The 25984-nt window shown below is 43.4% G+C and overlaps 1 protein-coding gene across 1 annotated transcript in view; it reads right to left on the reverse strand.

The window, feature by feature from the left end:
* Positions 1–25984, reverse strand: part of chd7 (chromodomain helicase DNA binding protein 7) — a 114071-nt gene that overhangs the window by 33420 nt on the left and 54667 nt on the right. Inside the window, exons 5-23 of the mRNA XM_071206305.1 lie at positions 24675–24816; positions 23360–23485; positions 22440–22505; positions 20710–20765; positions 18568–18685; positions 17205–17288; positions 16918–17055; positions 14969–15090; positions 12827–13070; positions 10382–10558; positions 9145–9288; positions 8952–9050; positions 8680–8842; positions 8080–8296; positions 4505–4700; positions 3915–4082; positions 3073–3246; positions 2698–2808; positions 1311–1576 (exon numbers count right to left, since the gene is read on the reverse strand). Coding sequence (XP_071062406.1) covers positions 1311–1576; positions 2698–2808; positions 3073–3246; positions 3915–4082; positions 4505–4700; positions 8080–8296; positions 8680–8842; positions 8952–9050; positions 9145–9288; positions 10382–10558; positions 12827–13070; positions 14969–15090; positions 16918–17055; positions 17205–17288; positions 18568–18685; positions 20710–20765; positions 22440–22505; positions 23360–23485; positions 24675–24816 — 2811 coding nt within the window. The remainder of the gene's footprint in view (positions 1–1310; positions 1577–2697; positions 2809–3072; positions 3247–3914; positions 4083–4504; positions 4701–8079; positions 8297–8679; positions 8843–8951; positions 9051–9144; positions 9289–10381; positions 10559–12826; positions 13071–14968; positions 15091–16917; positions 17056–17204; positions 17289–18567; positions 18686–20709; positions 20766–22439; positions 22506–23359; positions 23486–24674; positions 24817–25984) is intronic.

Genomic DNA, 25984 nt, shown 5'->3' on the forward strand with positions numbered 1-25984 from the left:
GTGCAGTATAATGCATCCATGTCCTGAAAGGCTGCTATGGTGTAGTAAAACACGCTCTTATGCCCAGGTTAATAAATATTCCTCTTTATGTCTTTAATGCAATTATATAAATCATCCCCAGGCATTTTTTTTCCTCGGCCGCCCCGTAGTTTCAGAGCGCATCGAGTTTAAAATATCATCTACAAGCTGATGCTGACAGCCCCTCTCCTGCCGCCCGCTTGTGGCAGACCACACTTCCACGCTCACCGGCAGGCACCGACTGGCCATCAGGAGGACCGGGAGGGTGTGTGTGTGTGTGTGTGTGTGTGTGTGTGTGTGTGTGTGTGTGGCCCGAGCGAGAGAGAGACCTTACGTGCATTGTTGTTAGCATCTGGTGCTAGCTAGCTGCGCTAACGGATATAAGGAGCTGTTTAAATGAAAACAGAGGAGCGACATTTCGCCACAACTGCGCCGAGCACTTGACTTGATGCAGGAAGCCAGACAGTGGGACATTGTAGGAGAAGTCAGCACACTCAGCACGGATAGTGCGCAACATGATTGCAGCGTCCAGGCAGCTCCGGTTCGAGCATATGCCTTGAGTTGCACATAGCTCCAACGATACATCACACACACACACACACACACACACACACACACACACACACACACACACACGTGCACACACGTGCACACACACACACACACACGTGCACACACACACGCACACACACACACACACCATTTGTATTGAATGAGAGAGGTTCCAGGTTGTTGTGTTTAATATTCATGAGAATATGTGTCATTGTTCAAATGATAGTAAACATTAGCATAAAGCATATGTGTCCACTCATATGTTGATAAGAGTATTCAAAACTTGAAAAATATTCCTCTAAGGTACATTTAGAACAGATAAAAAATGTGCGATTAATCGCGATTAACTATGGACAATCATGCGATTAATCGCGATTAAATATTTTAATCGACTGACAGCCCTAGTTTTAACCCGTGCTGGGGTTAAATCTGAACGTTTAACTACTTTCATCAATCATAAAATGGTGTTTTTTAGGCCTTATGATATCCTCCACAGTATCAGATACACACCCACAAAACTAAATGTTTTTGGAAAACATTTTAAGTGTCTTTTCTTTCATGTAAACCAGTAGGCTGAGACATTGTTTACAGCCTACAAAGTTGTTAAATAAAATGTGGTGATTATTAATGGTTTTTATGTAAAAGCAGTAAAAACAGACTGGTCAAATTTGATCGGGACCACCAAAACACAGTAAGGGGGGAGAAATGGACATGACAGCAGGGTTAAATGATTTAGAGACATGGTAAAAGCAGGTGTCTTTAGATTAGATAAGTGCATCAGTGTGGTGACTGACCCGTAGACCAGCAGGTTCTTCTCCACTCGGAAGCACTCAGATCGGGGGTACCCCTGGGCTTTGTCTTGGGGCCGTCGCGGTTTGGACGAGGGTCGGCTCGGTTCGTCGTCTTCACTCTCCAGCTCCGAGAACTCGAGCATTTCGTCCTCTTTGGCGCTGCTGAAGTGCCGGGTTTGCTTCCTCACCCTTGGTGTGTCGATCACCAGCGTGTTCTGGAAACAAATTAGGTGAGCACATTTAGTTTGTGTTTTTTGAAAGCCAAGATGCATTGTCCTTCTGGAATCTTTTTATTTTATTTGATTAATCAGTTTTAAAAAACAGATGGCTTGAAATCTGTCAACAACAATATGCAAAGCACCTTCTGCTTCCTTCCTGTGAAGTGGCCTATTTGTACATATCATGTACATTCGGACTTCTATGACAAGTGTGAACCCCGTGGCATCTTCTGTACAGAATATGAATAATTGGATGTTTGGCCCCGTGTTTCATTCCTGATGCTGAGAACATTTCTGCCTGGCTCAAACCAACTGCCATTAATTATGTTGTCTAATGAATTACATTTGTGTTCAATTCATTACATTTTTTCCCACTCGCAATCCCATTAATATGTGCAAACAGGGTGGTAGTTAGCTCCACAATAATCACAGAGGGCTGCAGTCATTTCCATTTTAAAGCACACAATGAAATCCCAGAGGAGCAGCCCTTGTTCGCTGGCAGATTTGGATTAAGTGTTCCGCTGGAGAGCCCTCCAAAGGAGGAGAACACAGAACCAGGAGGACAAACACAGATACAAAAAGTGAACAAATATAGAGCTGGAAAATAAAGATGCCTGTTAGCAGAGCACTCAATGGGTGTGTAAGAATGCGAGCGAGCTTGTGTAACTGTGTGTGTAGTATAAGTGATATCTCTGTACCCTCCAGGCATCTGCGCACCGTTAAGTGGAGCTAAGCAGCTTACTCTCTCTCGCTCAAACACACACACGAGAGCAGGGAAACATGGGTAATCAAGGAAGAGAGGAGATTCCCAACTGTCAATATTAATCTCTCTTACCTCCTGCTAGCTTGTGGTGATACCGACTACTTACCACTGCATGTCCCCTTTTCTATGAGGGGACACCCTTACTTTAAATCAAGTATTAGGAAGCATATCTTTATGTTGTTGGGTGGATTTAACATTTAGTGTGTGAGAGTGTGTGTGTGTGTGTGTGTGTGTGTGTGTGTGTGTGTGTGTGTGTGTGTGTGTGTGTGTGTGTGTGTGTGTGTGTGTGTGTGTGTGTGTGTGTGTGTGTGTGTGTGTGTGTGTGTGTGTGTGTGTGTGTGTGTGTGTCTAGTACCCGTCCATTCATGGCATCCATGTCCAGCTCAGCCTTCTTGGCCCATTTCTGCCAGAAGTCTGGGTCCTCCAGAGAAATGTCTGTTCGGTTACCAGCTGCAACAAAACTGGCCTGCAGACGAAAGAGGTCAGTAATTAACTTCACATCCGTGATTTTAAGTAACCAAGTAGATTTACTCAAGTACTGTACTTAAGTACAATTCTTAGATAGTTGTACTTTACTGTAGTTTTTCATTTTTCTACTTTGTACTTTTACCCCACTACAATTCAGAGGTGTAAAGTACCAGATTTGAGTACGTCTTCCACTGATAATATAATGTCTGAGTATGGAAGCAGAGTTCACTGCAGTAGTCGTTGGATCATGCTCAGGTTTTACCTTAGCAAAGGTAGAGCCCTTGCCCTCAGACTCGATGGTGATGGTGTGTGTTCGTCTTTGGAGGATCTGGTCGATGTCTTCCTCACAGAACTTTGATCCCTCGTCTTCCTCGTCCATCAAAGCTCCGTACGCTCCCTTCCTCAGCAGGTCCTCAACCTCCTTCTTGGACAACTGCTGTACTCCGACAACAAAGGATTCCATGACGACGTTTAGTGTCGTCAGAGCACACAAACATGGGATGGAAAATATTTGAACTAAACTATCAATTTAACTTATTTGGCGTCAGTAGGTTTCATACAAAGGATGAACGAGTGGTCTGACAACGTGGTGTGAAGGTCTATCGTTTTTCCAGCCCAGAAAACAAAAACTTTACAGCGCGGGGGAAATGGAATATTTGTAATCCTGTGACAGTGTTGGAGAGTATCCCATATAATACAATGTGACAAACAAAAAATTAACTATTGAATATTGTTTGCTAGATTATTATTTTTAAATCCATGGTGAACTCATATAAAAGATAATTAACATTTACTCAGCTCTGCGCAACTGTTGACGCTTTCATATTAAAGTGCTTTTTTAATCTACTTGGAAGAAAAATGCTCTATGAAGCGACTGTAGCTGTCAAATTCATATTTCCTGGCATGAACACGTAAAGGGATACGCTATGTTGATGCTTTCGTCATGCGGAAGTGGGCTTGGTTAAATCACAACTGGGCTGGAGACAGTTGTCCAGCTTCTGGAATAGCTTTCTGACTCATGGTGAACTGAACAGATTCACTGTCCAAAAGAAATCCACCTGAAGCTATCGATGGGATATTGGACGGGTGTGTATGATGTCTCACCCCGCTGTTGCTGTTCTCTCGTCCGCTCATGCTCTGCAAAACGGCCTTATCGAGCCCCAGCTTCAGACTGGCCTTGTCGAACATCTCCCTCTCGTAGCTGTTCCTGGTGATCAGCCGGTAGATCTTCACCGCCTTGGACTGGCCAATACGATGACACCTGGCCTGGGCCTGGAAGAGGACGCAGTCAGATAAATGACTTGCAGAAGAGGACTAATTATATGGTCCAGTGAAGCAGAATCAGTCACGTGCAGAGGAGGCTAGAGGGGCAGGGTCCAACTGAATAAAAGGGCAAGCTGGCGATTTGTGTTACTTTTAAATAAAAATATGTCCAAGATAACTACCTTTGTGACAGTTTAAGTAATAAATAAATTAAGTCCATTTTGGTAAATTCTCCTCACACGTTAACAAGCCAAACACTTACCACCTTCTCCATAAAGGCATCAGGCAAGATGCTTCAGTAATTACTGCCAGATGCTGATATTGTATGGCTCATATACTTCTATGTGTGCTTCTACAGGTGCTCGAGCCCACTTTGAGGTCCATCTGTGCACGTGTCTGAGCAGAGCTAAATGTGGGAGTCAGGATTGTACCTGCAGGTCGTTCTGAGGGTTCCAGTCAGAGTCGAATATGATGCAGGTGTCGGCTGCCGTCAGGTTGATGCCTAGGCCCCCGGCCCTCGTGCACAGAAGGAACACGAAGCGGTCCGAGTCAGGTTTGGAGAAGCGGTCGATGGCAGCCTGACGTAGGTTACCACGTACTCTGCCGTCTATACGCTCATAAGGATATCTACACGGGAGGAGAGGTATTTTAGTGACATCATGACAGAAAAGTCAACACTATTGCCCCTTTCACACCAGCGCCTTTTCAGCTCCGGCTCGGAGCTAGAGCCTGAAAAGCGCCGGGTTTTCCAGTTCACACCGGAGCTGCGCCGGCTCTTAGCTCCGGAATCCGCTTCATTTCCAGCTCCAAAAAATTGTCGGTCCAGAGGCAAGAGCTTTGGAGCTAAGAGGCGACGCTTACGTCTCTCTCACGTCGAGGCGTGCAGGAAACTAAACCCACCTCCCCTGAACATGGGTCGACTGTCATGCCTGCCTACAAGCAGTAGTGCCTATAAACACACTTTATAAAGTCAGGCAGCACTAACCAGGCTTCGTGTGGTTCTGTTTATTTGTGCCTTACTTTGACCATCCGTTCACTGTTATCCATCATTGTGGAGAGAGGCAGACGTGTTGTTTTGTATTATTGCAGCTATCGGATGCAAGTAGTCAGTTTAGCTTCGGTTGCTATGCCAACATCACCCGTATTATACCAGAGAAACTTTCATAACAGCGTTGTGATACCAAACAGTGTCAATTCAGACTGACACACATTCACTTAGGCTAAGGGGAACTGGGGAGATGCATCAGCTGCTTGTGTGAGTCGGACAGTGAATACTTTAGAGCGGCCGCTGCAGTGTGAGCTAACCGGGAGCTAACGGGAGAATAAACTCCTGTGGAAGAGCAGCACTGCAGCGGTCGGTACATGCTGCAGAAACACATTAATAAACAATGAACCACGGCACTCTGGAGCAAAGCATAAGGTTGGAGAAGTCGTTATTCAATTTATTCTGGCTTCGTGTGATTAAAAGCAACACGATCATCGACCCGACGCAGTTGTTGTTGTGAGCTTCCGTTGTGGGGCAAATCAGCGATGTAAACGGTGACGTCATGACGCAGCAGGGGCAGCTCTGGGGCGCCAGTGGGCGGTGTGCACAGAGCGGGAGCTGAAAAGGGAAACCGGAGCTGAACCAGAAAAGCGCTGGTGTGAAAGCCGCATAAGAGAGAGATGTCCCAAAGCTTCTCTATGGCTTATCATAGGAGTCACATTCCCCCAGATACACTATATCATATCAAACTAATTAAGCAAGACTATGAAGTGCAACTTAAAATGACTTGTATTAAGGAAGGACATTTCCGTTTTTGTATATCTTTGTGTTGTGCCTTATAAATTGTCATTTCTTTACAGTATAATCAAGTTTTACACATCCCAGAAATCAGCACAACCTCAGCTAATGATATATGTCACTCATTAGAGACTTATATACACTATAATAGGGGATATTTGCCCATAAATAAAAATGGAGCTTGAACTTTTTACTCATTTGATTAAAAATAACTGCTAACCATAACATTGAAAGAAACATTCAACACGGAACATTGCACACATTTATTATCATTGTATCAGAACTGATTAGAAGATTCTAACTTATTCTGTTCATTAGTTATGCCCATTCTTTTGGGCAGTGGCCATGGGTGTTTTTTTGCCAGGAATTGTCATTTTGTTGTCCTTGCCATACCTTAGTCTACTTTTAAGACACTAAAATAACGTATATAACGTAATAACTTTTATTTGGTTTTCGCGCGTGGAATTATATTATATTATACCGGCTCTCGTTTCAGTACACATAGCAACGGAACTGACAGGCAACCCTCTGAATCAGACTCCGATTGGCTGTGACTCTTACACTCTTTACGTGGATGAGAATAGATCTATTAAACAGAAAACGATAAGCAATGCGCCAGAATCAAGGTGAGACTAGCCGCATCTTTTAAAACTTTACGCACATTCGTTTCACCAAAATAAGTAAACGCCTCTCAATGAAAAACTTAATAGTTGTTTTTGCCGTTTCTGTAGTTTAAGAGGAAACACACGGCATGTCTCCGGCTCAAACAGCTGAGAAGTTATGACGCTTTGAACACAACGTGATATTTGGGATCGTATACGGTCCCGTGGGTCTCAGAGGGTTAAGGATTATTATTTCCCTTATTTTCTTGATGAATCGATTTGTTGTTTGGTGAATCAGGAAACGGGTTCCCCAAGACCAGGGTGATTATCTTTTCTGTTTTATCTGACTTACAGTCCAAAAGCAAAGACATTCAGTTTACTGAAGTTAAGACGCAAAACTAACATTAATAATGCATTCAGCAGCTCAAACCTGACTATCAACATCGGCCCCTCTGTTGTTTCCCCGACTCAGACTGCAAGGACTCTGGGTGTGATCCTAGATAACAACCTGTCCTTCACTGCAAACATCGCTGCTGCAACCCGCTGCTGCAGATACACGCTCTACAGCATCAGGAGGATGCGTCCCCAGCTGACCCAGAGAGCAACACAGGTTCTGGTCCAGGCTCTCGTCACCTCACGCCTAGACTACTGCAACTCCCTCCTGGCTGGTCTACCTGCATGTGCCATCCGACCTCTGCAGCTCATCCAGAATGCAGCGGCTCGCCTGGTCTTCAACCTTCCTAAATTCTCCCACCCCACGCCGCTCCTCCGCTCCCTCCACTGGCTTCCGGTAACTGCTAGAATCCACTTCAAGACACTGGTACTTGCATACCATGCTGCGAATGGATCTGGCCCTTCCTACATCCAGGACATGGTTAAACCGTACACCCCAGCACGTGCACTCCGCTCTGCATCAGCCAAACGGCTCGCTGCACCATCGCTGCGAAGGGGACCCGAGTTCCCATCAGCAAAAACACGTGGGTTTGCTATCCTGGCTCCAAGATGGTGGAATGAGCTCCCATTGACATCAGGACAGCAGAAAGCTTACACACCTTCCGGGCTGAGACTCATCTCTTTCGACTCCACTTCGAGCGATAGAACTACTAACAAAGCACTTATATACTAACAAAGGACTGGCTCCTCTAAAGCCAGTTGAGTAGCACTTGAAACGATTGGCTCTATGAAACCTGATGTACTTTATGATTCTGTTTTCTTCAAGGTTGTGTCTTCCTGGTCGAATGTACTTATTGTAAGTCTCTTTGGATAAAAGCGTCAGCTAAATGCAATGTAATGTCAAACCAGTCATTATTTTTCTCTGAAAATCAATGAAAAGATAAATCCATTAGTTGGAAAATTAATTTGATGTTGATCAACTAATAGTTGCAGCTCCTACCAGGACCTACAATACTTTGAGTCAGTACCTGAGTAGCTACAGCTGATCTTTACAGACATCAACATTTCTCCTGCTGCTATGTCTTTACATTTTCCCATCTTGTGAACTCAGCAGCTGTCATTCATCTGATTGGCCCGTGTATCAGCAGAAGCCTGTTCTTGTTAAAGGATTAAAATGGGGTCATCCCTACACTCTGCACCCTCTGAGGAAACGTGTCTCTGTCCTCACCGTTTCTGGATGAGGTAGTCCTCCAGAATGTCCAGGCAGCGCACCATCTGACTGAACACCAGCACTCTGTGGCCCCCCGCCTTCAGTTTGGGGAGCAGCTTGTCGATGAGCACCAGCTTGCCAGCAGCCTGCACCATGGCTTGGAGGGCCATGTCAGGCATATCTGCCCGGCCACCGTGGGATTCCCTGAACTCCTCCGCAATCTTCTCCTCCGCTCCTGGACAAGGGAGGACAATTGAAACTCATCAGAGAAACATTTGGAACATGTAGACCAAGGGTGTCTAACATACAGACACTGGCCCACCAGAGAGTCCAAGAGGGCCAGTGGAGTGACTTGGCAAAGTGTAGAAATGACAGAAGATATTAACTGCAAAGATATAGTTCATTCAAAGTGAACATTTTCAGAATGTACATTTTTTGCACTAAAACAAAGGGAAGGAGTTGTTGTTATTTATAGGTTATCATCCTATGATTGTACTGGTCCGGCCCACTTCAGACCAGATTTACGTGTATATGGCCCCTGAACTTAAATGAGATGGACACCCCAGATTTATTTGTGGCAGAATTGTTGGTCTTGAGTTACTGGAAGTGTGTGTATACCAGTAATGAGGTATGGGTGGTTGCAGCATTTCCTCAGCTCCATCATGGTGTTGAGGAGGTTGGGGACTCCTGCTCCTCCACCTGCTCCTCCTTTGGACAGGAAAGTGAAATTCTTCTCCAGAATGGCCCGATAGTATTTCTTCTGCATGTTGGTCAGCTCCACCTGAAAAAGGTTGACGCAATTATTTTTTTCCCTTCTCTGAAACATATCCATGAAATGACGATGTATGGAAACCATCACCAGAACACGACGGTTCAGACATCAGTCCTACCTCTATGATGGTCTCCTCCTTGGGGGCCAGGTTCTTCTCCACATCCTCCTTCAGTCTTCTCAGCATCATGGGCTTCAGAATGGCCTGCAGTTTCTGGACCTGAGAGCGTGGGAAGCAGGGTTAACACTTCAGTCAGTGAAGGAACCACAGGAAGTGTGAAGGTCCTCCCCTCTCCGAAGAGTTCTCCATTTACCTGCTCTTCAGTCTTTAGGTCTCCAAATTCACTCATGAATGTCAGTTCAGAGGGAAAGCGCTCGGGCTCCAGGAAGTTGAGTAAGCTGAAGAGCTCCTCCACCGTGTTCTGGAGAGGAGTCCCTGTCAGCAGGACTTTGTGCTCCTGCAAGAGGGAGAGACAGGAGAGAGGACGTTTGAGTGTCTCACATGAAGGCGTTGTCCAACTCCATACAAGAGCTTTGAAAAGCTACACAAATCTGGCTAAGAAAACATACTCAGTGTGCCAAAAAATGCACACTGCTTAAAAATACTTTTTTTTTAGTATAGTCACATTTATTACCTACCATCAGTGTTGTGCTAGTTACTGAAAACCAGTAACTAGTTACCATTACTAGTTACTTCATTTCAAAAGTAACTCAGTTACTTTACTGATTACTTACACCAAAAAGTAATGCGTTACTGTGAAAAGTAACGTTTTAGTTACTTAAAAAAGGGCTCCCATTATATTAATGCCCTTATAGCCTTCATTTCAGTACTGGCAATAATCTTGATTCTGATTCATATGTACTGTGGACCTTACTCTGAGCTCAATTATCTCAGTGAGAGTGTGCAAATGAATAAAAGAATGATTTCGTATTTATCAGCTGACCCATCTTAGTTGCTAGGTTGTTTGAATAAATAATAATAATAATAATAAAGCTTTATTTGTAAAGCACTTTTCACAAGCCGGGTGCAGCTCAAAGTGCTTTGATACCATGGCAAACATCAAAGATTCACCTGAGGTCAAACATTGAAACCTTTTAGCACGTATACAGCATAACACCAGACTATAACAGTTCCAGGGACATAAGAGGTCAAGTAGGTGTGATAATACAAATCAAATAAACAATGATCCCTCTTGGTCAAATAAGACAACGCAAAATGAATAAATACAATGAAATAGTAAAACCTATAAAATAAATAAAACAACAATGAAAGTAATAACAAAATGTCCACTGTAATATTCTCTCAGTTGTCACTTTTTAAAAGCTCAATGACTAACTTCCAAGAAACTTAAAGGCACATTTCTGGTTAACTCAAGATGAAATGTGATGTACTAAACTTGTGAACACAAACTCTGCAGATAAAACCAACTGAGCGATTAGTCGACAAGTTAAGTATTGTTTGTGGAATTTCTTAGGTGTCAAACAGCCCTAGAGATATCCAATAGCGACCACTCGCTGAATCGATTCTTCTTGCCCTAGCCCCCCACTCACCATGTCCATCATTTTAAGTCCTTCCAGTAGTTTGCAGTTTCGGTTTTTGAGGCGGTGAGCTTCGTCTATCACCACACAGCGCCAATTCACGTTGCGCAGCTCCGGACAGTCCGTCAGAATCATCTCGAAGGTCGTTATCACAGCATGGAACCGGTACGCTCCCTTTATTACTTTACCCTGAAGGAGGGGAAAGAATGAGGGTCAATATGACTCATCTTTATTGTCCAAGTCTGTACATTTAATATTATTTCATGCTGTGGATCAGGGAGGGAAACAGTTTTTACTTGAACGAAAAATATACAATCATGGCAACTCCATAATAGTGAGAAAAGGCCAAAAAACATTTATTCTTATAGAAGTAAGAAGAGAAGTAACGGGGCAGAAACCCTCCTTTTTACGCAGCGGTCCAGACATAGACATCAAACGGCGACACATATTCAGTTGCCAGTTCCTTTGGCATTAGGGCAGGGATATCTAGATACCTCCCAAGGTTTGACATCATGAATTGTGCTACTTTTAAAGCAAGCAACGATGTTTTCAAATCTGTAATCAAAAAGCTCCTCAAAAACACTATCGAAGCAGTTCCTGCCGTTGCTACGTTAGTTCAAACAGTAACAACGGACTACTTTTCTTAGCGGATGCATGCCAATTTAACTATTTTTTAAATCAATAAAATCATTTTCTAAATCCATAAAAGCATTTAAATTAATATTGGGAGTCATGTCGTTACTTTGTTGAGAATGTGGCCATGTAATAAGCGGGATAATGTGCACATTGCATAATGTGCCTTCATGCCGATCTAGATCCCTCCGCCTCGCGTCGGGCTCCTGATCAGCCTGTCGGTGTTCTTTTCCCCATAATGACCGCGTCGCTGCACATTATCCCTTACATATGATTATATAGAGTCATTATTCATTTGTTTTAAAGCAGGAGGCGCAAACGCTTGCCTCGGGGAGGGAGAAAATAATTCAAATCTGGATCAGTCTGTATCAGATCCGTTGCAGACCCTTTTTTAGAGATTTGGGTATGGAGGGAAATAGAGAGGGTTGTGTTTTCTGACACTTGGTGAGTTCCCTGGAACACATATTCATGTATAAAAGACGTACAAAAGTGCATTTTGCATGATAGGTCCCCTTTAATGAAATCTGGTAGAATAGAGAACAGAATACCCCCTTTAATATTATTACCATTTTAGAGATGGCAGACATAAACAGTGTAACCCTGAAGTGTTTTGTGTAGCTGTCCCTTGCATGTAGTAAGCAGGTAGTGCAGGAACACGTGGTCCAGTTCGACCTTGAGGATTACCTCAGCCAGGATTAGGAACAAGCAGCTAGCAAGGACACGGCTACTCCAGCTTATTTCCTTCAGTGGTGGCGTGGGTTTCACTGAGTGGCTGAGAGTGTCCGCCGCATTGTACAATAAGAGCTTACAGCTCGAGGAGTGTAAAGAGCTTACACAGCAGAGGAGCACTGTCCATCCCCAGCTGACCGGACCCCCCGCCCCCCCCACAGGGTAGCTGTTCAGATGTGCTGACAGTCACACTGTACTGCTACATCATCCTCCTCATACAGAGCTGCTAACAGGACGCATCAACACTCGGTCTTCAGGTCTTTCATGTACTACACTTTATTTAGGATGAGCCTCCAAAACATGTACTTTACATTTCAAGCAAATGATACTTGTTTTAGACAGAAATATGTATAATGAAAGCCTGGAAAAGGCTTTTTATATGTTTGGCAATTCTTGACGGACCTTTAAGAAATTCAACCAATCAATCAAGCTAAATGACCGAGAACTGAGCTGAAACAGCCTTTTACCTCTGGCTGTTCATTCTTTGTCTAATTAAACATAACATTTGATGATTATTCAGTTACACTTAACTACATTGATATTAAGCAACCAGTCATGCCAACATTAATTGCACTGCAATCTGAGTTTTTCAATTTTTGAACTGTATTGTTATATTATATTTTAACTGTACTATGTATTATTTTATTGACCCATACTTCAATCATGTTTTATAATTGTTTGTGAGATAGAGATTATGCAATGTTTTTAGTGTTTGTTGATTGTTATGAAATTAGTTATTAGCTATAATCTGGCATAATCCATATTTTCTCTTTTCTGAGATTAATGTATTTGTATGCATGGTCCTTGTTGAAATAAATACACAATATATACAGCAAAGATTTAACTTTTCTTTTCAATAACTAATCAGCAGAGAGGTTATTTTGACTGGATGGTGGTTGAATTTAAAAGAAAGAAATAAAAACCCTTATTTTATCAATTTTAATCTCATGTATCTGTTCTGAATTTCTCTTATTACATTTGTTAAAATAATTGATTGTTTTTATACCAACATCCCTCTATTTTTCTTCCACTAAAAAAAGATGTACATGTATGAATGCCTTCACATGATGTGCAGTTTGGACGCAGTGTGCTCACCTGTGAGTCTCGGTGGTACATCTCGTAGGCCTGGATGGTCTTGCGGCTGGCCTGGCTGCCGTGGTACACCACAGCGTTAAGCTCCGTCCAGGTGCGGAACTCTCTCTCCCAGTTGGGGATGGTGGAGAGCGGGGCGATGACCAAGAACGGCCCCTGGATGCCCATCTTGAAAATCTCATAGAGGAATGTAATAGACTGGATGGTCTTTCCTAGACCCATCTCGTCAGCCAAGATACAGTTACGTCTGTGGAGGAGGGAGGAAGTGCTCAGAATGAATAATAGCATAAAAACAAAGCTCTATTCAGTGTCACTCAACAAGTTAGTATGCTTCCATGACCTCAACCATCTTTCCCTTTAGATCATTATTGCTGCTGCTTTTCCACAGGGGTGAGGTGGTCAGTTTTCCACAGCAGCAATCTAATGCAAAAAATGTGCAACAAGCTGGAAAATTATCTGTCATACTCAGAGACTTGATTTGAGTCCTTCATATTCCAAAAACATCCATGAACAGTATTCACCCTCAAACGGTAAGACTTGGGCAGTGTAAAGTAGCCAAGTAGATTCACGCAAGTACTAAAGTAAAATCTTGAGATACTTGTACTTTACATGAGAATTTGAATGTTATTCTAATTAGGGTTGCAAAATTCCGGGAATTTTCAAAAATGGAAACTTTCAACGGGAACATAGGGAACTTCAATATAGTTGGGGAAAGTATATTTTAGCATAATATTGACTAAAACAAACAGATGCCATTCAAGTACACTTGAATATCCATGCCATAGCACACGGCTTACTGCATGGCTATTGAGACCACACAAAGGTTTGCAACAGGCTCACAAATGTGAGAGTGGAAAAACTGGTTGGCATTCGGGCAAACCTAAGGCTCTCTGAGCCTGACCAGAGCCTTCCTCAACCAGGCTGGACAGTGACACTGAAGAGGAAGCCTCAGAGTTGGATGTTGAGGAAGTGGACATGTTGTTGGATGTTGAGACCCAGGAAGAGCCTATTGACTGAAAGGGTTTAGCAAAAATGCAGAGGATTGCTTGAAGGAAGATTCGCATGTTTAATGGGACTGTTTGGAGGGAGAGGGGCTCTTTTCATTTCACATTTTGAATGGGACTTTGTGGGGATTTTTGGATGGGGGTGCATTTTTGTTCATTTTTTAATGAGTGGGGTTGGGGAGGATGAGTAACATTTAACTCAACATTCCTGTTTTCGTTCTTCAATTAAACAAATAATTGTTCAATAAAATAATTAAAACTTGTTCTGTTCTACTCTAAAAAAAAAATCATCTGTTGAAATGTCGTGTTTTTTGTTTAATATTTCCAAAATTCCCCAGCTTAACTTCCCATGGAAACTTTACGGAAACTTTCCGCCCCTTTGCAACCCTAATTCTAATCCACTACAGTTCAGAGGTACATGGTGTACTTTTCCTCCACTACATGTATTAATACCTTCAGTTACTTCACAGATCTGGATGAATGATGTGAAATCTAACCAAGTGTTGAATCAGACTTTAGTTCCACCTGGAGTAAATCCACCAGCTACCTGCAGTCTACAAAGTACTTCAGACTAGCTGCACCTTCACCAGCTACCCTGCAGTCTACAAAGTACTTCAGACTAGCTGCACCTTCACCAGCTACCCTGCAGTCTACAAAGTACTTCAGACTAGCTGCACCTTCACCAGCTTTGAGAACACTTTCATGATCAATCATTATAAAACATATATATATGTATTATTCTGAAATGCACCAATCTGCACAACGACTACTTTTACTTTAAGTATATTTTGATGCAAGTTCTTTGATTGCAGGACTTCTACTTATAGACTATTTTTACACGCTGGTATTGTTACTTTTATTTAAGAAAAATACCTTAATACTTCTTCCACCTCTGGAATTGGGCATTCAACAGAAAAATGCACACAGACTTACAAAAACCTTGCATCTGTGCTCTTAAATGAGGATGTTGGTGGAACTAACAGGGTGCATGGATAGCGGCAGTGGGAAAACGTAATCCCCAGCATGCTGGAGGGCCACTTAATGTCCCATTAAGAGCATCAGATGAGGGGCCGTCACATGCACAGGCTGGCAGTGGCAGTGAGGAGCTCATTAGAGCAGAATACACTTAATGGTGACTTACGAGTTGTACCAGTTGAAGGTGAGCCAGTTGAGGCCTTCCAGCTGGTACTCCCTGAGTTCGTTGCTGTTCCTGTAATCCATGGAGCCCTCCAGCTTCTTCCATTCGGCTGCAGGGGGCCGTTCCTAGACGCACAAAACATTAATTACTACACAACATCGAGGCTCATCTATCTTCATCAAATATTTGGTGTGAGGATGGGACTTGTTGGAAAACTGAAGATGGGATAAATTGGATTTCAAGGATCCAAGGGTAATTTGTGATAGTAAAACACGGGGTGGTGCAATAAACCGCAGTTCAAGTGTCATTCAGCTACAGAACAACACATTTACTGTGGTACACTGGAAGTTTTGAGCGCTTTGATCTGCACCTGGTGTATGAGAAGTGCTATACAAATAAAGATTTTTTATTATTATTATGATTGATTTGATGTTCTTGCAGAAAAGACGGATGCATTAGGTAGCTTTCTAATACAACCCAAAGTGCATGGCAGCACACAGTAAGCAGGGAAAGGAAGGCTCAGAATAGAGAAACGTCCTCCCATATGTTGCTCTATATGAAAAATAGATTAACATGCGGTTTAGTCTTCGAGGAATCTCTCCATGCACTCAAGTTGTTTTTGACTGGCAAAGTCAGAGGCAGGAGAAAGATAAATGTCTGTCTTTTTGTAATAGTTAGGGAGATGTTTCCTGGGACAGTTTGCCAAAAATAAAGATCTAAACGGTGCCTCTATGGAGCCGCTCCATCAGGGCCCTCAACCTCTTAAGTCCCGAGCTTGTTTTTCAGGTCTCAGGCTCGAAAATGACCTTCCCAGAACAAATGACTATATCTTCACTTCTAAAAAGGGGTAAATTAATCATCTTTTTTCTCAAAGCAAAGTTACACCTGTGAGTTGGATGTAGAAAATTCAGAATCAATATAGATGTTTTTATTTTAAAGTAAATTCAGATTGAACATAGTAAAACATTTTTTAATTATTGTGTCAGTCCAAAAAAAAAAACATGACTTATAGTGAAAACCACCCTTGAATGATACGATAGTAGACTTAAAGCTTTAGGAATCCAAACTATAACATATAATACGTACCCTGTATCAAGATTGATGCAAAACAAGTGACATTTGACCTTTTTAGAGAGGTTTAGCAAAAAGAAAAACACTTCTGGGGTCATTTGGGTGCATTTGCCATATCTCTGGCCCCCCTCGGTCGATGTTGATGATTGACACCTCTTTTTAACCGTTAGAGCCAATAGAATCGAAGGGAAGTTCCTCAAATCCATCTAAACATTACCCATTGGTGAATGAGTGATGCGCAGCCAGCATGCCCCGGAACCGGAAGCTGGGTTGGAGCTCTCACACACTGATATCTTGTTTGTGCAGATCCGATAAGTAATACAATATTTCTACCGTGAGTTCAGTGCTAAGTGCGTTAGCATTTTTGCGCTTAGTGCTAATTCAGAGGCTTGGTATTACCCTTGTGTTTTATTTAGCTAAAAATTGTTCATATCGTCATTTAGCTGAGTTTCTTCCCGTTAAGTGGGTATGACACATTAATAGGTTGTTAAATGTTAAGATGCCCTGAGACACAGTTTCGCCTGCGGGGGCTGCCGGGCTTAACAGGTTAAGGAGAAACAGTAGGCCGCAGTTAAAGAGATGGACGCAGGCAGAGAGAGGAGTGATGAGGCAGAGACCACAGCCAGTCAGCTGCTTCTGTTCAGCATTAAACACACCGTTAGTGGTTTGGCCCGGCCACAAGACCAGGGTGTGTGTGTGCGAGTGTGTGTGCGCGAGTGTGTGAGACCACAAGAACGTGGCCCTGTGGAGAGCAGTTAAGAGAGCTGTAAATCTGGAGGAGGCAGGCAGCAGGCCAACACACACAAACACACGCCTACTGGGAGGAACCATATAGCACCCAACGAGAATTCAGACACACACACGCCGAAGGAGCTGCTTACCACTCTCTTAGTGTTGGGTGTGCGTGCTGCGATGAGTTCGTAGTCGTCTATCTTGGACTGGTCGATGTCGGCCTTCAGCTCCCAGGTGGAGTCTTCGTAAGGCAGGCTGCACCATTTAACCAGATATAAGGTCACCGTCTACACACACACACACACACACACACACACACACACACACACACACACACACACACACACACACACACACAAGTCAGGTCTGGGGAGTGCGTGTGGAGAGGGGCAGAAGCTCAAACCCATGAAAGATGCCAGGAAAGAGATCAAAGCACCTCTTCATTTTCATCTGGGCTCTCTGAAACGTCCAGGACTCGGTCCACCTCCACGTAGTCGGGGTTAAAAGGCTCGTCGTCCATCTGGAGAGAAAAGAGACTGGCGTTTTACCAATAGCAGGGAGGAGGTTTAACGATAGGTCTGCTGACAGCGTGTACTGGCCAAATCTTTTCATGGTCTTTTATCTGGAGCTGTATACATGGGGTTTTTCCCTCTTCAAAAGATGTTGATTTCTGAGCCTCTTAATGTCAGTGTTCATTATTGTAAAACACATGTCTGTATGAAGATAAAATGCTTGGGACTTCACTCTAAAATGCATTTTATTTCTACCATTATTTTCTATTTGTCATATATATGTTTATTACATCTTGACTGCATAAACCAATGTTTAGACTGATGAAAATACTGTTTTGGGACCATTTAGTACTTAGGGTTGAATTTGTTTTTAGGGTATTTGGTTAGTGTTAGGTGTTTTTAGCTTGTAAAAGGTTTCAGTATAGTACATGAGCTCTCCAATTCTAGATGTGTTAATATCTATGAAATACTTGTTACTTGTACCTGTTCAGTGTTTGTGCCCCTGTACTACAGCTTTTGATCCCTATTTCACATATCTCTGTTATGTCTTATGAATTAAGGCTGTTATGAATCAACTTTAGTATGATAAAACAGGGCTAGTATTTTAAATGTAGAACCATAATAGTCTTTAATAGGCTCATTCACACCGGAGTACTTTTCCCACAAAGGTTCATGAGAACTTAGTTCATGAGAACTCTTTAGTTCTCATGAACTTCTTCTTCTTCTGCTTTGGGTTTACTGGCAGGCCGCAAACCACTTCACGGCGTATACTGCCACCCGAAGTCCCCGGCCGGAAGTCCCCGGAGTTGGGGAAGGCTTCAGTAGAAGCTGCTGGGACTCCCAGCACCTTCCGAGTAAATCGCCAGAACGCCGACACCTCCTCATCTCCACCGCTCCCATGTTGTCTTTTGTGTTGCCATAAGTTAGTCTCTCTGCGTTTCTGCGCTGGGCTAATGCTAATAATGCTAATGCTAATAATGCTAATGCGAGGATAATAAAATGGCGGCTTCACAAAACTTTTTTGGAGTTTTACGGGGCGTGGTTTTCAATCCGCCCAGCCAATCAGACATAGGAACCTTTTTCTCCCACGAAAGTCCCTGCTCTCTAGCAGGGACGGAAAAGGTGGTGAAAGGGGTGAAAAAAGTTCTGATGAACTAATTTTAGTTCTGGCTCTTTTTGGTGTGAACGCAACATTTCGGAACTAAAGTGGGAAAAGTACTGTGGTGTGAACGCACCTATTGACTTCATTAGGTGTGGAGCTGGGCTGACCGTAGTGGAGAGTCTTACCTCTGTTATGAAGCTGTTGAGGAGCAGCTGCTTGGCCCTGAACCTCTTGACCTTTTGGTGTATCCTCTTGTCCTTCTCCAGCTCCTCCAGGTCTGCCCAGCGGCAGTGGAGGTATGAACTGAAACACACACACACTCAGTGATTCCCATCAAAGCCAAAGAGGACAAGACTGCTGTTTGGAATAATCAAACTCTAAATAGGTGATTTACTGAAGGAAAAAGTTGGGTGTATATCAATTGATGATGTGGTGATTATTTTAATAGCATCTGTAGCAAACAGTAATTTAGAATACTATTGGTATTGGCAGCAACACAATACTTTATTCAAAATTGTTTATAAACATTAAGGATTTTGGGGAGCTAATTTACAGATGGCCCTGAGCCCAATAGAGATTGCCCTGAAAAATGTGCGCGGACGAAATGACGCACGAAGGGTATGGGGGGCCTCCGTCCCCCTAGAACATTTAGATTTTTGCAGGTCTTAGATGCTGTCTGGTGCTTTAGACTGAATTATAAGATGAACCACCACAATATTATATTGTACAATTTCAATTGTATTCTTCATTTCACTTGTTTTGTTTGTGTTTGCTCGCTTGCATGCCCTGCATAGCTATAAGAAATACTTAAGTTGTTGGTCAAAACACTTTCCATCTGATGAAGGCAAATGCCTTCCCAGATGGAAACAAGTAGAAAACATTACATTCAGTTGTAACTGCCAAAACAAACATTATTTACACTATTATGGCCCCTGTTAAAAATGTTTGTAATGTTAACTACTGTAAGTGGGTCGAACGAATGCCTCCTCATCCGGAAGCTGACCGAGCAGACCCGAGCAGCAGTCGAGAGGAGCCGAGCGCATCCGCGAAGCACACGTCAGAGATCCCGTTAGCCGGCAAATCTAAATATCTTCGGTCAAAATAATTTCCCTTTAGAGCAATACCGCTTCAGTTGCGCCACTTATGTGACAGACCAGAAGAGTATGTGACAGACAAGAATAGTCAACTCTATTGTCTAACACTTAATGTGGAGAAAGAGATGTCCTGTATGGGTTGATTGTGCGTTGATCTGTTGGTAATGCCTCGGGGTTCCGGTGGGCATGTAAACAAATGCATAATGCTGCGCTATACTTTGTGGCCTCATCCAGTTGCATAGCGACACTTATTGTGTAGTTGTCTTTTAATAAGCAGGTAGTCATTAGCTAGAACTAGCTGGATCTGATCGATATGGACATAAACGCAAGTGAAGTCTAATCTGAGGGGAGAGAGAGATCAGCTGCTGCTGACGAGTCGAGACTCACACGCAGCTCTGCATAACCACATGCAGCGGTGAGCGGAACAAAACACACACTTCAGGTTAGAATATCACACGTAGCTATTTTAATTACCTCTCAAGCTACCTAAACTAGTTATAGATATGTTTAGTTTTACTGTCGGGTCACTCATTACTGGTCCGCGAGCTGCATGATACTGGCATAATAGATTGCCCGATCGGGCAACCAGCAGGTGAGGCTTCATTGCCCGAGCTAAATACTAGATGGCCCCGGGCCATCGGGCAGTCCTTAATGTCGAGCCCTGCTAACATATTCTGCCTTTTACAGAAATAGTGCTTTCTGCAATTTGAATAAAGCACTAGTATATAGTGAGATTTGGAGAACATTTTCTTTTTCTTCCAACTATTTTACTTGTGTTTCGTATTTTATCTTGTCCTTATTCTTTTCTTCATCCTTTAGCACTCACTCGTGTTTGTTCATCTGCAAAGCCCACAGAGAAACACGTTTTGCGATATTGGGCTGAATAAATAAACTTTGATTTGAATACAATTGGCGCAGCCATACTGGGTGGACAACAGCTGAAACACTTTTAATGACGACAGATGAAGGAAAACACCACATGTGTTTGGCAATATCATAAAATAAGTGTACTAGCAGCACTTCTGCGTTATTGATGCTGGAGTGGTTGTGTAGCACAAAGTGAGCCAGGCTTTCAGGTTGAGTACACAAAGCTTCTCACACTTAAAGATACCTCGGACACCCCGGTGTGTGTGCGTGTTGAAAATAAGTAGAAAAGGAAAGGGGGAAGCCATGCTGTGAGAGACAAAAGAGGCAGATATGGAAGGAATGGGACAAACACGGCATGGTACTCACAAGCCCTTGAACTTGACGTAGAATTCCTCCACCTCCACTTCCTCCCCCGACTCCAGCTGAAAAACACAAAGGTTGATAATAAGCAAATGTAGCTGTGGCGTGGTGTAAGAGTCATTGTTATACAACATGTGGGTGAGTGGCAGCAGCTTCGGTTTAACTCGCTGTGGAGACACTTCTAATCTGGAATTTCCTCACATGTGACTTGAAAAAAGGTTGGGCTCTATTATTGCAGAGAAGTAAAAAAAAATATATCCGGCGGTGTAAAGTAACTAGGTACATTTACTCACGTACAATTTTGAGGTACTTGTACTCTACACGAGTATCTATATGCTATGCTACTTTGTACTTCTACAGTTCAGAGGTAAATGGTGTACTTTTCCTCCACTACATGTATTTAATACCTTTAGTTACTTCACAGATCTGGATGAATGATGTGAAATCTAACCAAGTGTTGAATCAGACTGTAGTTCCACCTGGAGTAAATCCACCAGCTACCCTGCAGTCTACAAAGTACTTCAGACTAGCTGCACCTTCACCAGCTACCCTGCAGTCTACAAAGTACTTCAGACTAGCTGCACCTTCACCAGCTACCCTGCAGTCTACAAAGTACTTCAGACTAGCTGCACCTTCACCAGCTTTGAGAACACTTTCATGATCAATCATTATAAAACATATCATATATATTATTCTGAGATGGACCAATCTGCACAACGACTACTTTTACTGTCGCTACTTTAACTATATTTTGATGAGAATACTTTTACTTGAGCAACATTTTGAATGCAGAAGTATTTCTATTTTTAATTAAGTAAAAAATATTTTTCCGCTGCTGACTATATCCTTCAGAGTTTTATTGTTTCAAAATATAGCACTGTAATATTTCTCTTTAGATTTCTCCCATGCATGCAGCAGCACGTGTGTGAAAGGGAAGCACCCCAACAGCAGCTCCTTTTAAGCGCAGCCTTCCACTTCCATTCACTACTGTCACACACACACACACACACACACACACACACACACACACACACACACACACACACACACACACACACACACACACACACACACACACACACACACACACACACACACACACACACACACACACACACACACACACCATGCTACTACTACTGTAATGCCATAAATCATCAATCACTCACGCACGCACCCTGCCTGAGGAAACGCTAGCTTGGCGTCTGGCGAGCTAGCGTTGTGGTTTTGGATGTGGGCCAAGCCCGAGGTCAACTCTGAATGGAGCACGTGCATGTGTGTGCATGTGTGAGTATGTGTGTGTGGAGGGGGGGTAACCCATTGGCAGCTGGCTAGCAAAGGAAAGTTGGCTGGTGACTGTTTGTGCGTGTGTTGGCTCGGGGATGTGCTTTCTTTAGACAAACCGTCTAAAGCAAAGCTGGGAACACACACACACACACACACACAGTGCTGCAAGCGCATACACAGTGAAGCAAGAACTCTCGTCTCTGCTTACCAAGTGAATACACACCGTGTGTGTGTGTGTGTGTGTGTGTGTGTGTGTGTGTGTGTGTGTGTGTGTGTGTGTGTGTGTGTGTGTGTGTGTAATCTGCTTAGGCCAGCTGAGGAGCAGCTAATCAAATGACGCAAACCATGACTAGGGCCAGTGTGTCAATCTGTGTGTGTTTGCCTGTGTGTGTGTGTGTGTGTGTGTGTGTGTGTGTGTGTGTGTGTGTGTGTGTGTCACTGTTTCTCACCTGTTTCTTGGTGATGCGTTTGACCATGATCTTTTCCACAACGGGCCCTTCAACCTCGGCCACATCCTGGAAACAAACGGAACATGTGAAGAGTTGGAGCAGCTACTGACTGACTTCGGGTACAACGGTCACTACACATGTGAAACTGACAAAGGATCAATGCTGGTTTTATAACCGGGGTTTGGGAGGAATACCAAACAGTACTTTTATTGAAAACCTCACTAAAAGTTTAGTAATCATTTTCCCCCATTGATTAAAAGGATTTAAATTACATTTTCCTTAAAGGGGACCTATCATGCAAAATGCACTTGTGTACGTCTTTTATACATGAATATGTGTCCCCGGTGTGTCAGAGAACACAACCCTCTCTTTTCCTCCATGCCCAAATCTCTAAAAACGGGGCTGCAACAGATCTGATACAGACTGATACAGATTTGAAAATAGTCTGACATCAGTGACGAGGAGCTCCGCCTATATAGCCAACTCTCCACCTATCAGGGGAATGAGAGGTTGCCGTGGCATGGTAACAGCATGGTAACATGACGCTCGTGCCTCGCCCCCCTCCTTTGCAGGGGGCGTGTTCAGCTGCAGCGCATGCAAAGACAGGGTAGAGGAGAGCAAAGAGAGCGAAATGAGGCATGGCTAAAATGCAGGATCTGTTTGTTATTATGAAAAAGAAAACGTATAAATATACCTTATATAGGTATGGCCCTACAATATATTATTCAAATATAGCATGATAGGTCCACTTTAAGGGGCACTATTCTACTCATTTTCAGGTTCATATTTGTATTTGTGTCTCTACTGTGACATGTGTTGATACTTCAATATTAGTGGTGGGGCAAAATCGTGGGGCAATTGTTATGAATGTCTAGCTTCTCCTCGTTTACATCATCATGTGATTGAAAGCCCAGCTGTACCTGTTGCTGTGACGACGATGGAGACTTGGGTGTTGTCGAGTCGTCGCCACTGTCATCGTCTGTGATCTTGAACTCCAGATCCTCCGTGTACCTCTTCCTCTTCACCTGGCGGCTGGAGCGGCGCTTCTGTTGGACAGAGGGAGAGTTCTGTGAGTTCAGGACGGCTTTCCAAAGTGTAGAGAGGAAAATACAGGGCTGTTCTATTCCAAACACACTTCAATTGTATTATTCATTACTCTCTTCCATATGGTGCGGCCTGCTATCCATATTGACATCACCCAATGTGCTGGGCTGGAAAAGCAGCCAAATAATGTGTGTGTAAAAAGACAAGTGTAGTGAACAGGAGAAAGAGGACACCCTTCTTCCGGAGCTTTCCTATTTGAATGAGAGCCACGACTCTTTATGCAGCCAGATGCTACTCTGTTTACATGGCACACGTAATGACATTAGCACATCAAACATGTATCCGTTTGAAGAGGGCTAAAGTGGAGTTCTGTTTGTTACTCCAAAGAGCACCTTACCGAACAGGAAGCAGACATTTTGAATTGTATGTGAAATAAAACACTGATGCACCAACTGAAAAGTTGCTGATAGTGCATCAGATGAACTTGGCAGTTGAGCCTGTGGTTGGTCTGTCAACAAAGCTGGTTTACAACACAAACAGAGGACAGCTTCTATCTCGACAGGCTGTGACACTGAGGGATGTTTGAGGTGTTATGCCTGAAACAAACACTGCAGTCTTTTCTTCTCAGGAAGGTTCCTAACCGAGGGAAAGACCCAAAAGTACCTATGGGCCAAAAGGCATTTCTGATCTCCTGCTACATTATGAACCACACAAAACTCTCAGGGGGTCTGGGACGATTTGCTTTCTGTCCCCAGAGTCAGAACTAAACATTGAGAAGCAGATTTCAGTTATCATGCTCCAAATATCTGGAACAACTCCCAGAATCCTGCAGATCCGCTGCAACTCAAACAAAAAAATTGACAAAAAAATGTCACTGCAAAGCCAACACATTTATATAGAACGCATGGGGGGGGGGGGAAGTATCTAGATGTGTTTTGAGTAGTCCATGTATGAACATTTTTAGTCCGCACAGTTTTTCCTAAGTCCTGATGAATTCACCTTCAATCTTTCAATCCTTAACCCCATGATGTTTTTCAATGAGTTTAAGGAAAAGTGATTAGGAGAAGACATAGGACCTGATTGTTGACAATTTAACTGCAACCATCTTATAATTCATTAATTTGAACAATGTGTGAAGATTTTGATGGCCGAGAGTTGAAACGGGCTTCTTTCCTGGTCTGCGTGTCGTACCTGTACGCCGTCATCATCGTCATCTTCAGGAGCTGAGGGGGGCGGAGACTTCACCTCCACCTCATCGCTGACTGACGGCTCTCTCTTCCTCTTGGATTCCTTCTTAGCAGCGCTAGCCCCACCCTCAGACTCAGCCTTCTTACTGCAGGAGGGAGAGAGAAAAAAAAACTAAACATTCAATAAAGAAGAAAAAAATGACTAAAAACAAAGTAGAACATTCCTCAAAGTGTGAGGCATTCCTGAGTGTGTGTGTGTGTGTGTGTGTGTGTGTGTGTGTGTGTGTGTGTGTGTGTGTGTGTGTGTGTGTGTGCGTGTGTGTGTGCGTGTGTGTGTGCGTGTGTGTGTGCGTGTGCGTCTGTCCCAGGGCGGTCGCCATGTTTGATTTACCCATTTAGAAATCATTAGTGTGCCTCGGGCTCTGGCACACAGGGGGTTAATATGATGAAAGACTGCAGAGAGGCGGAGGGAGCAAGATAGAGAGATACAGGCACAGAGGAAGAGGGCAGAGAGAGACAGAGGGAGGGAGAGACAGGCAGACAGAGAGAGAGGCCCCAGAAAGAGGAGGGGGAGGGGTTGAAAGGCCCCCAGGCTTCCTCTAATCTCTGGCATGGAAAGCAAGAGGAGCTGGCTCCATCTGTGAGAGCACACACACACACACACACACACACACACACACACACACACACACACACACACACACACACACACACACCACAGGAGGAAAGCAAGAGGACACTGGGCTCCCCTCTTCTGTCTCTCACACCGGCCATCAGTACTCACTCCGACACGACCAATAGTGGAGAAGCTTTATAAAACACTGACTTTCAAATAACTACATTCTGATCTACATTCAGGCTGGGAGAGGACAGTTAGATTACATAGATGCAGTATGGATGCTACTTATCCAATGTGAATCCTTAAATCCACCATTCAATTATTTAGATTTCAACATGTTTAGCCATCTAAACCTGTAGCTTCACTCTGAAGCGAGAAGAGCAGCAGAATGCAATGCCGACCCATTAGAGGTGCACACATTGCAATAACAGTTGTTAGCAGTTGCTAACCTGCCGATCCACATTTTCTTTCCAAGAACTAGAAGTTCTTCATTTTTAAATGGAGTGAAAAAGTTAAGATGCCTCCGGTTAAGTGATGGGAAGCCCTGGGCAAGGAGTTTGTTTACAGAGGATTTAATCAGACAACAGTTTTGTTAAATGTCATGCTATTTTTAGGCAATAGCATAGGTCTCAGATATATACAAACATGTCTAAGAAGTGTTTTGCTCAAAATACCAAACAGATCATCCATTCTAG

This window comes from Pseudochaenichthys georgianus, chromosome 17, assembly GCF_902827115.2.
Source record: "Pseudochaenichthys georgianus chromosome 17, fPseGeo1.2, whole genome shotgun sequence".
Classification (NCBI taxonomy): domain Eukaryota; kingdom Metazoa; phylum Chordata; class Actinopteri; order Perciformes; family Channichthyidae; genus Pseudochaenichthys; species Pseudochaenichthys georgianus.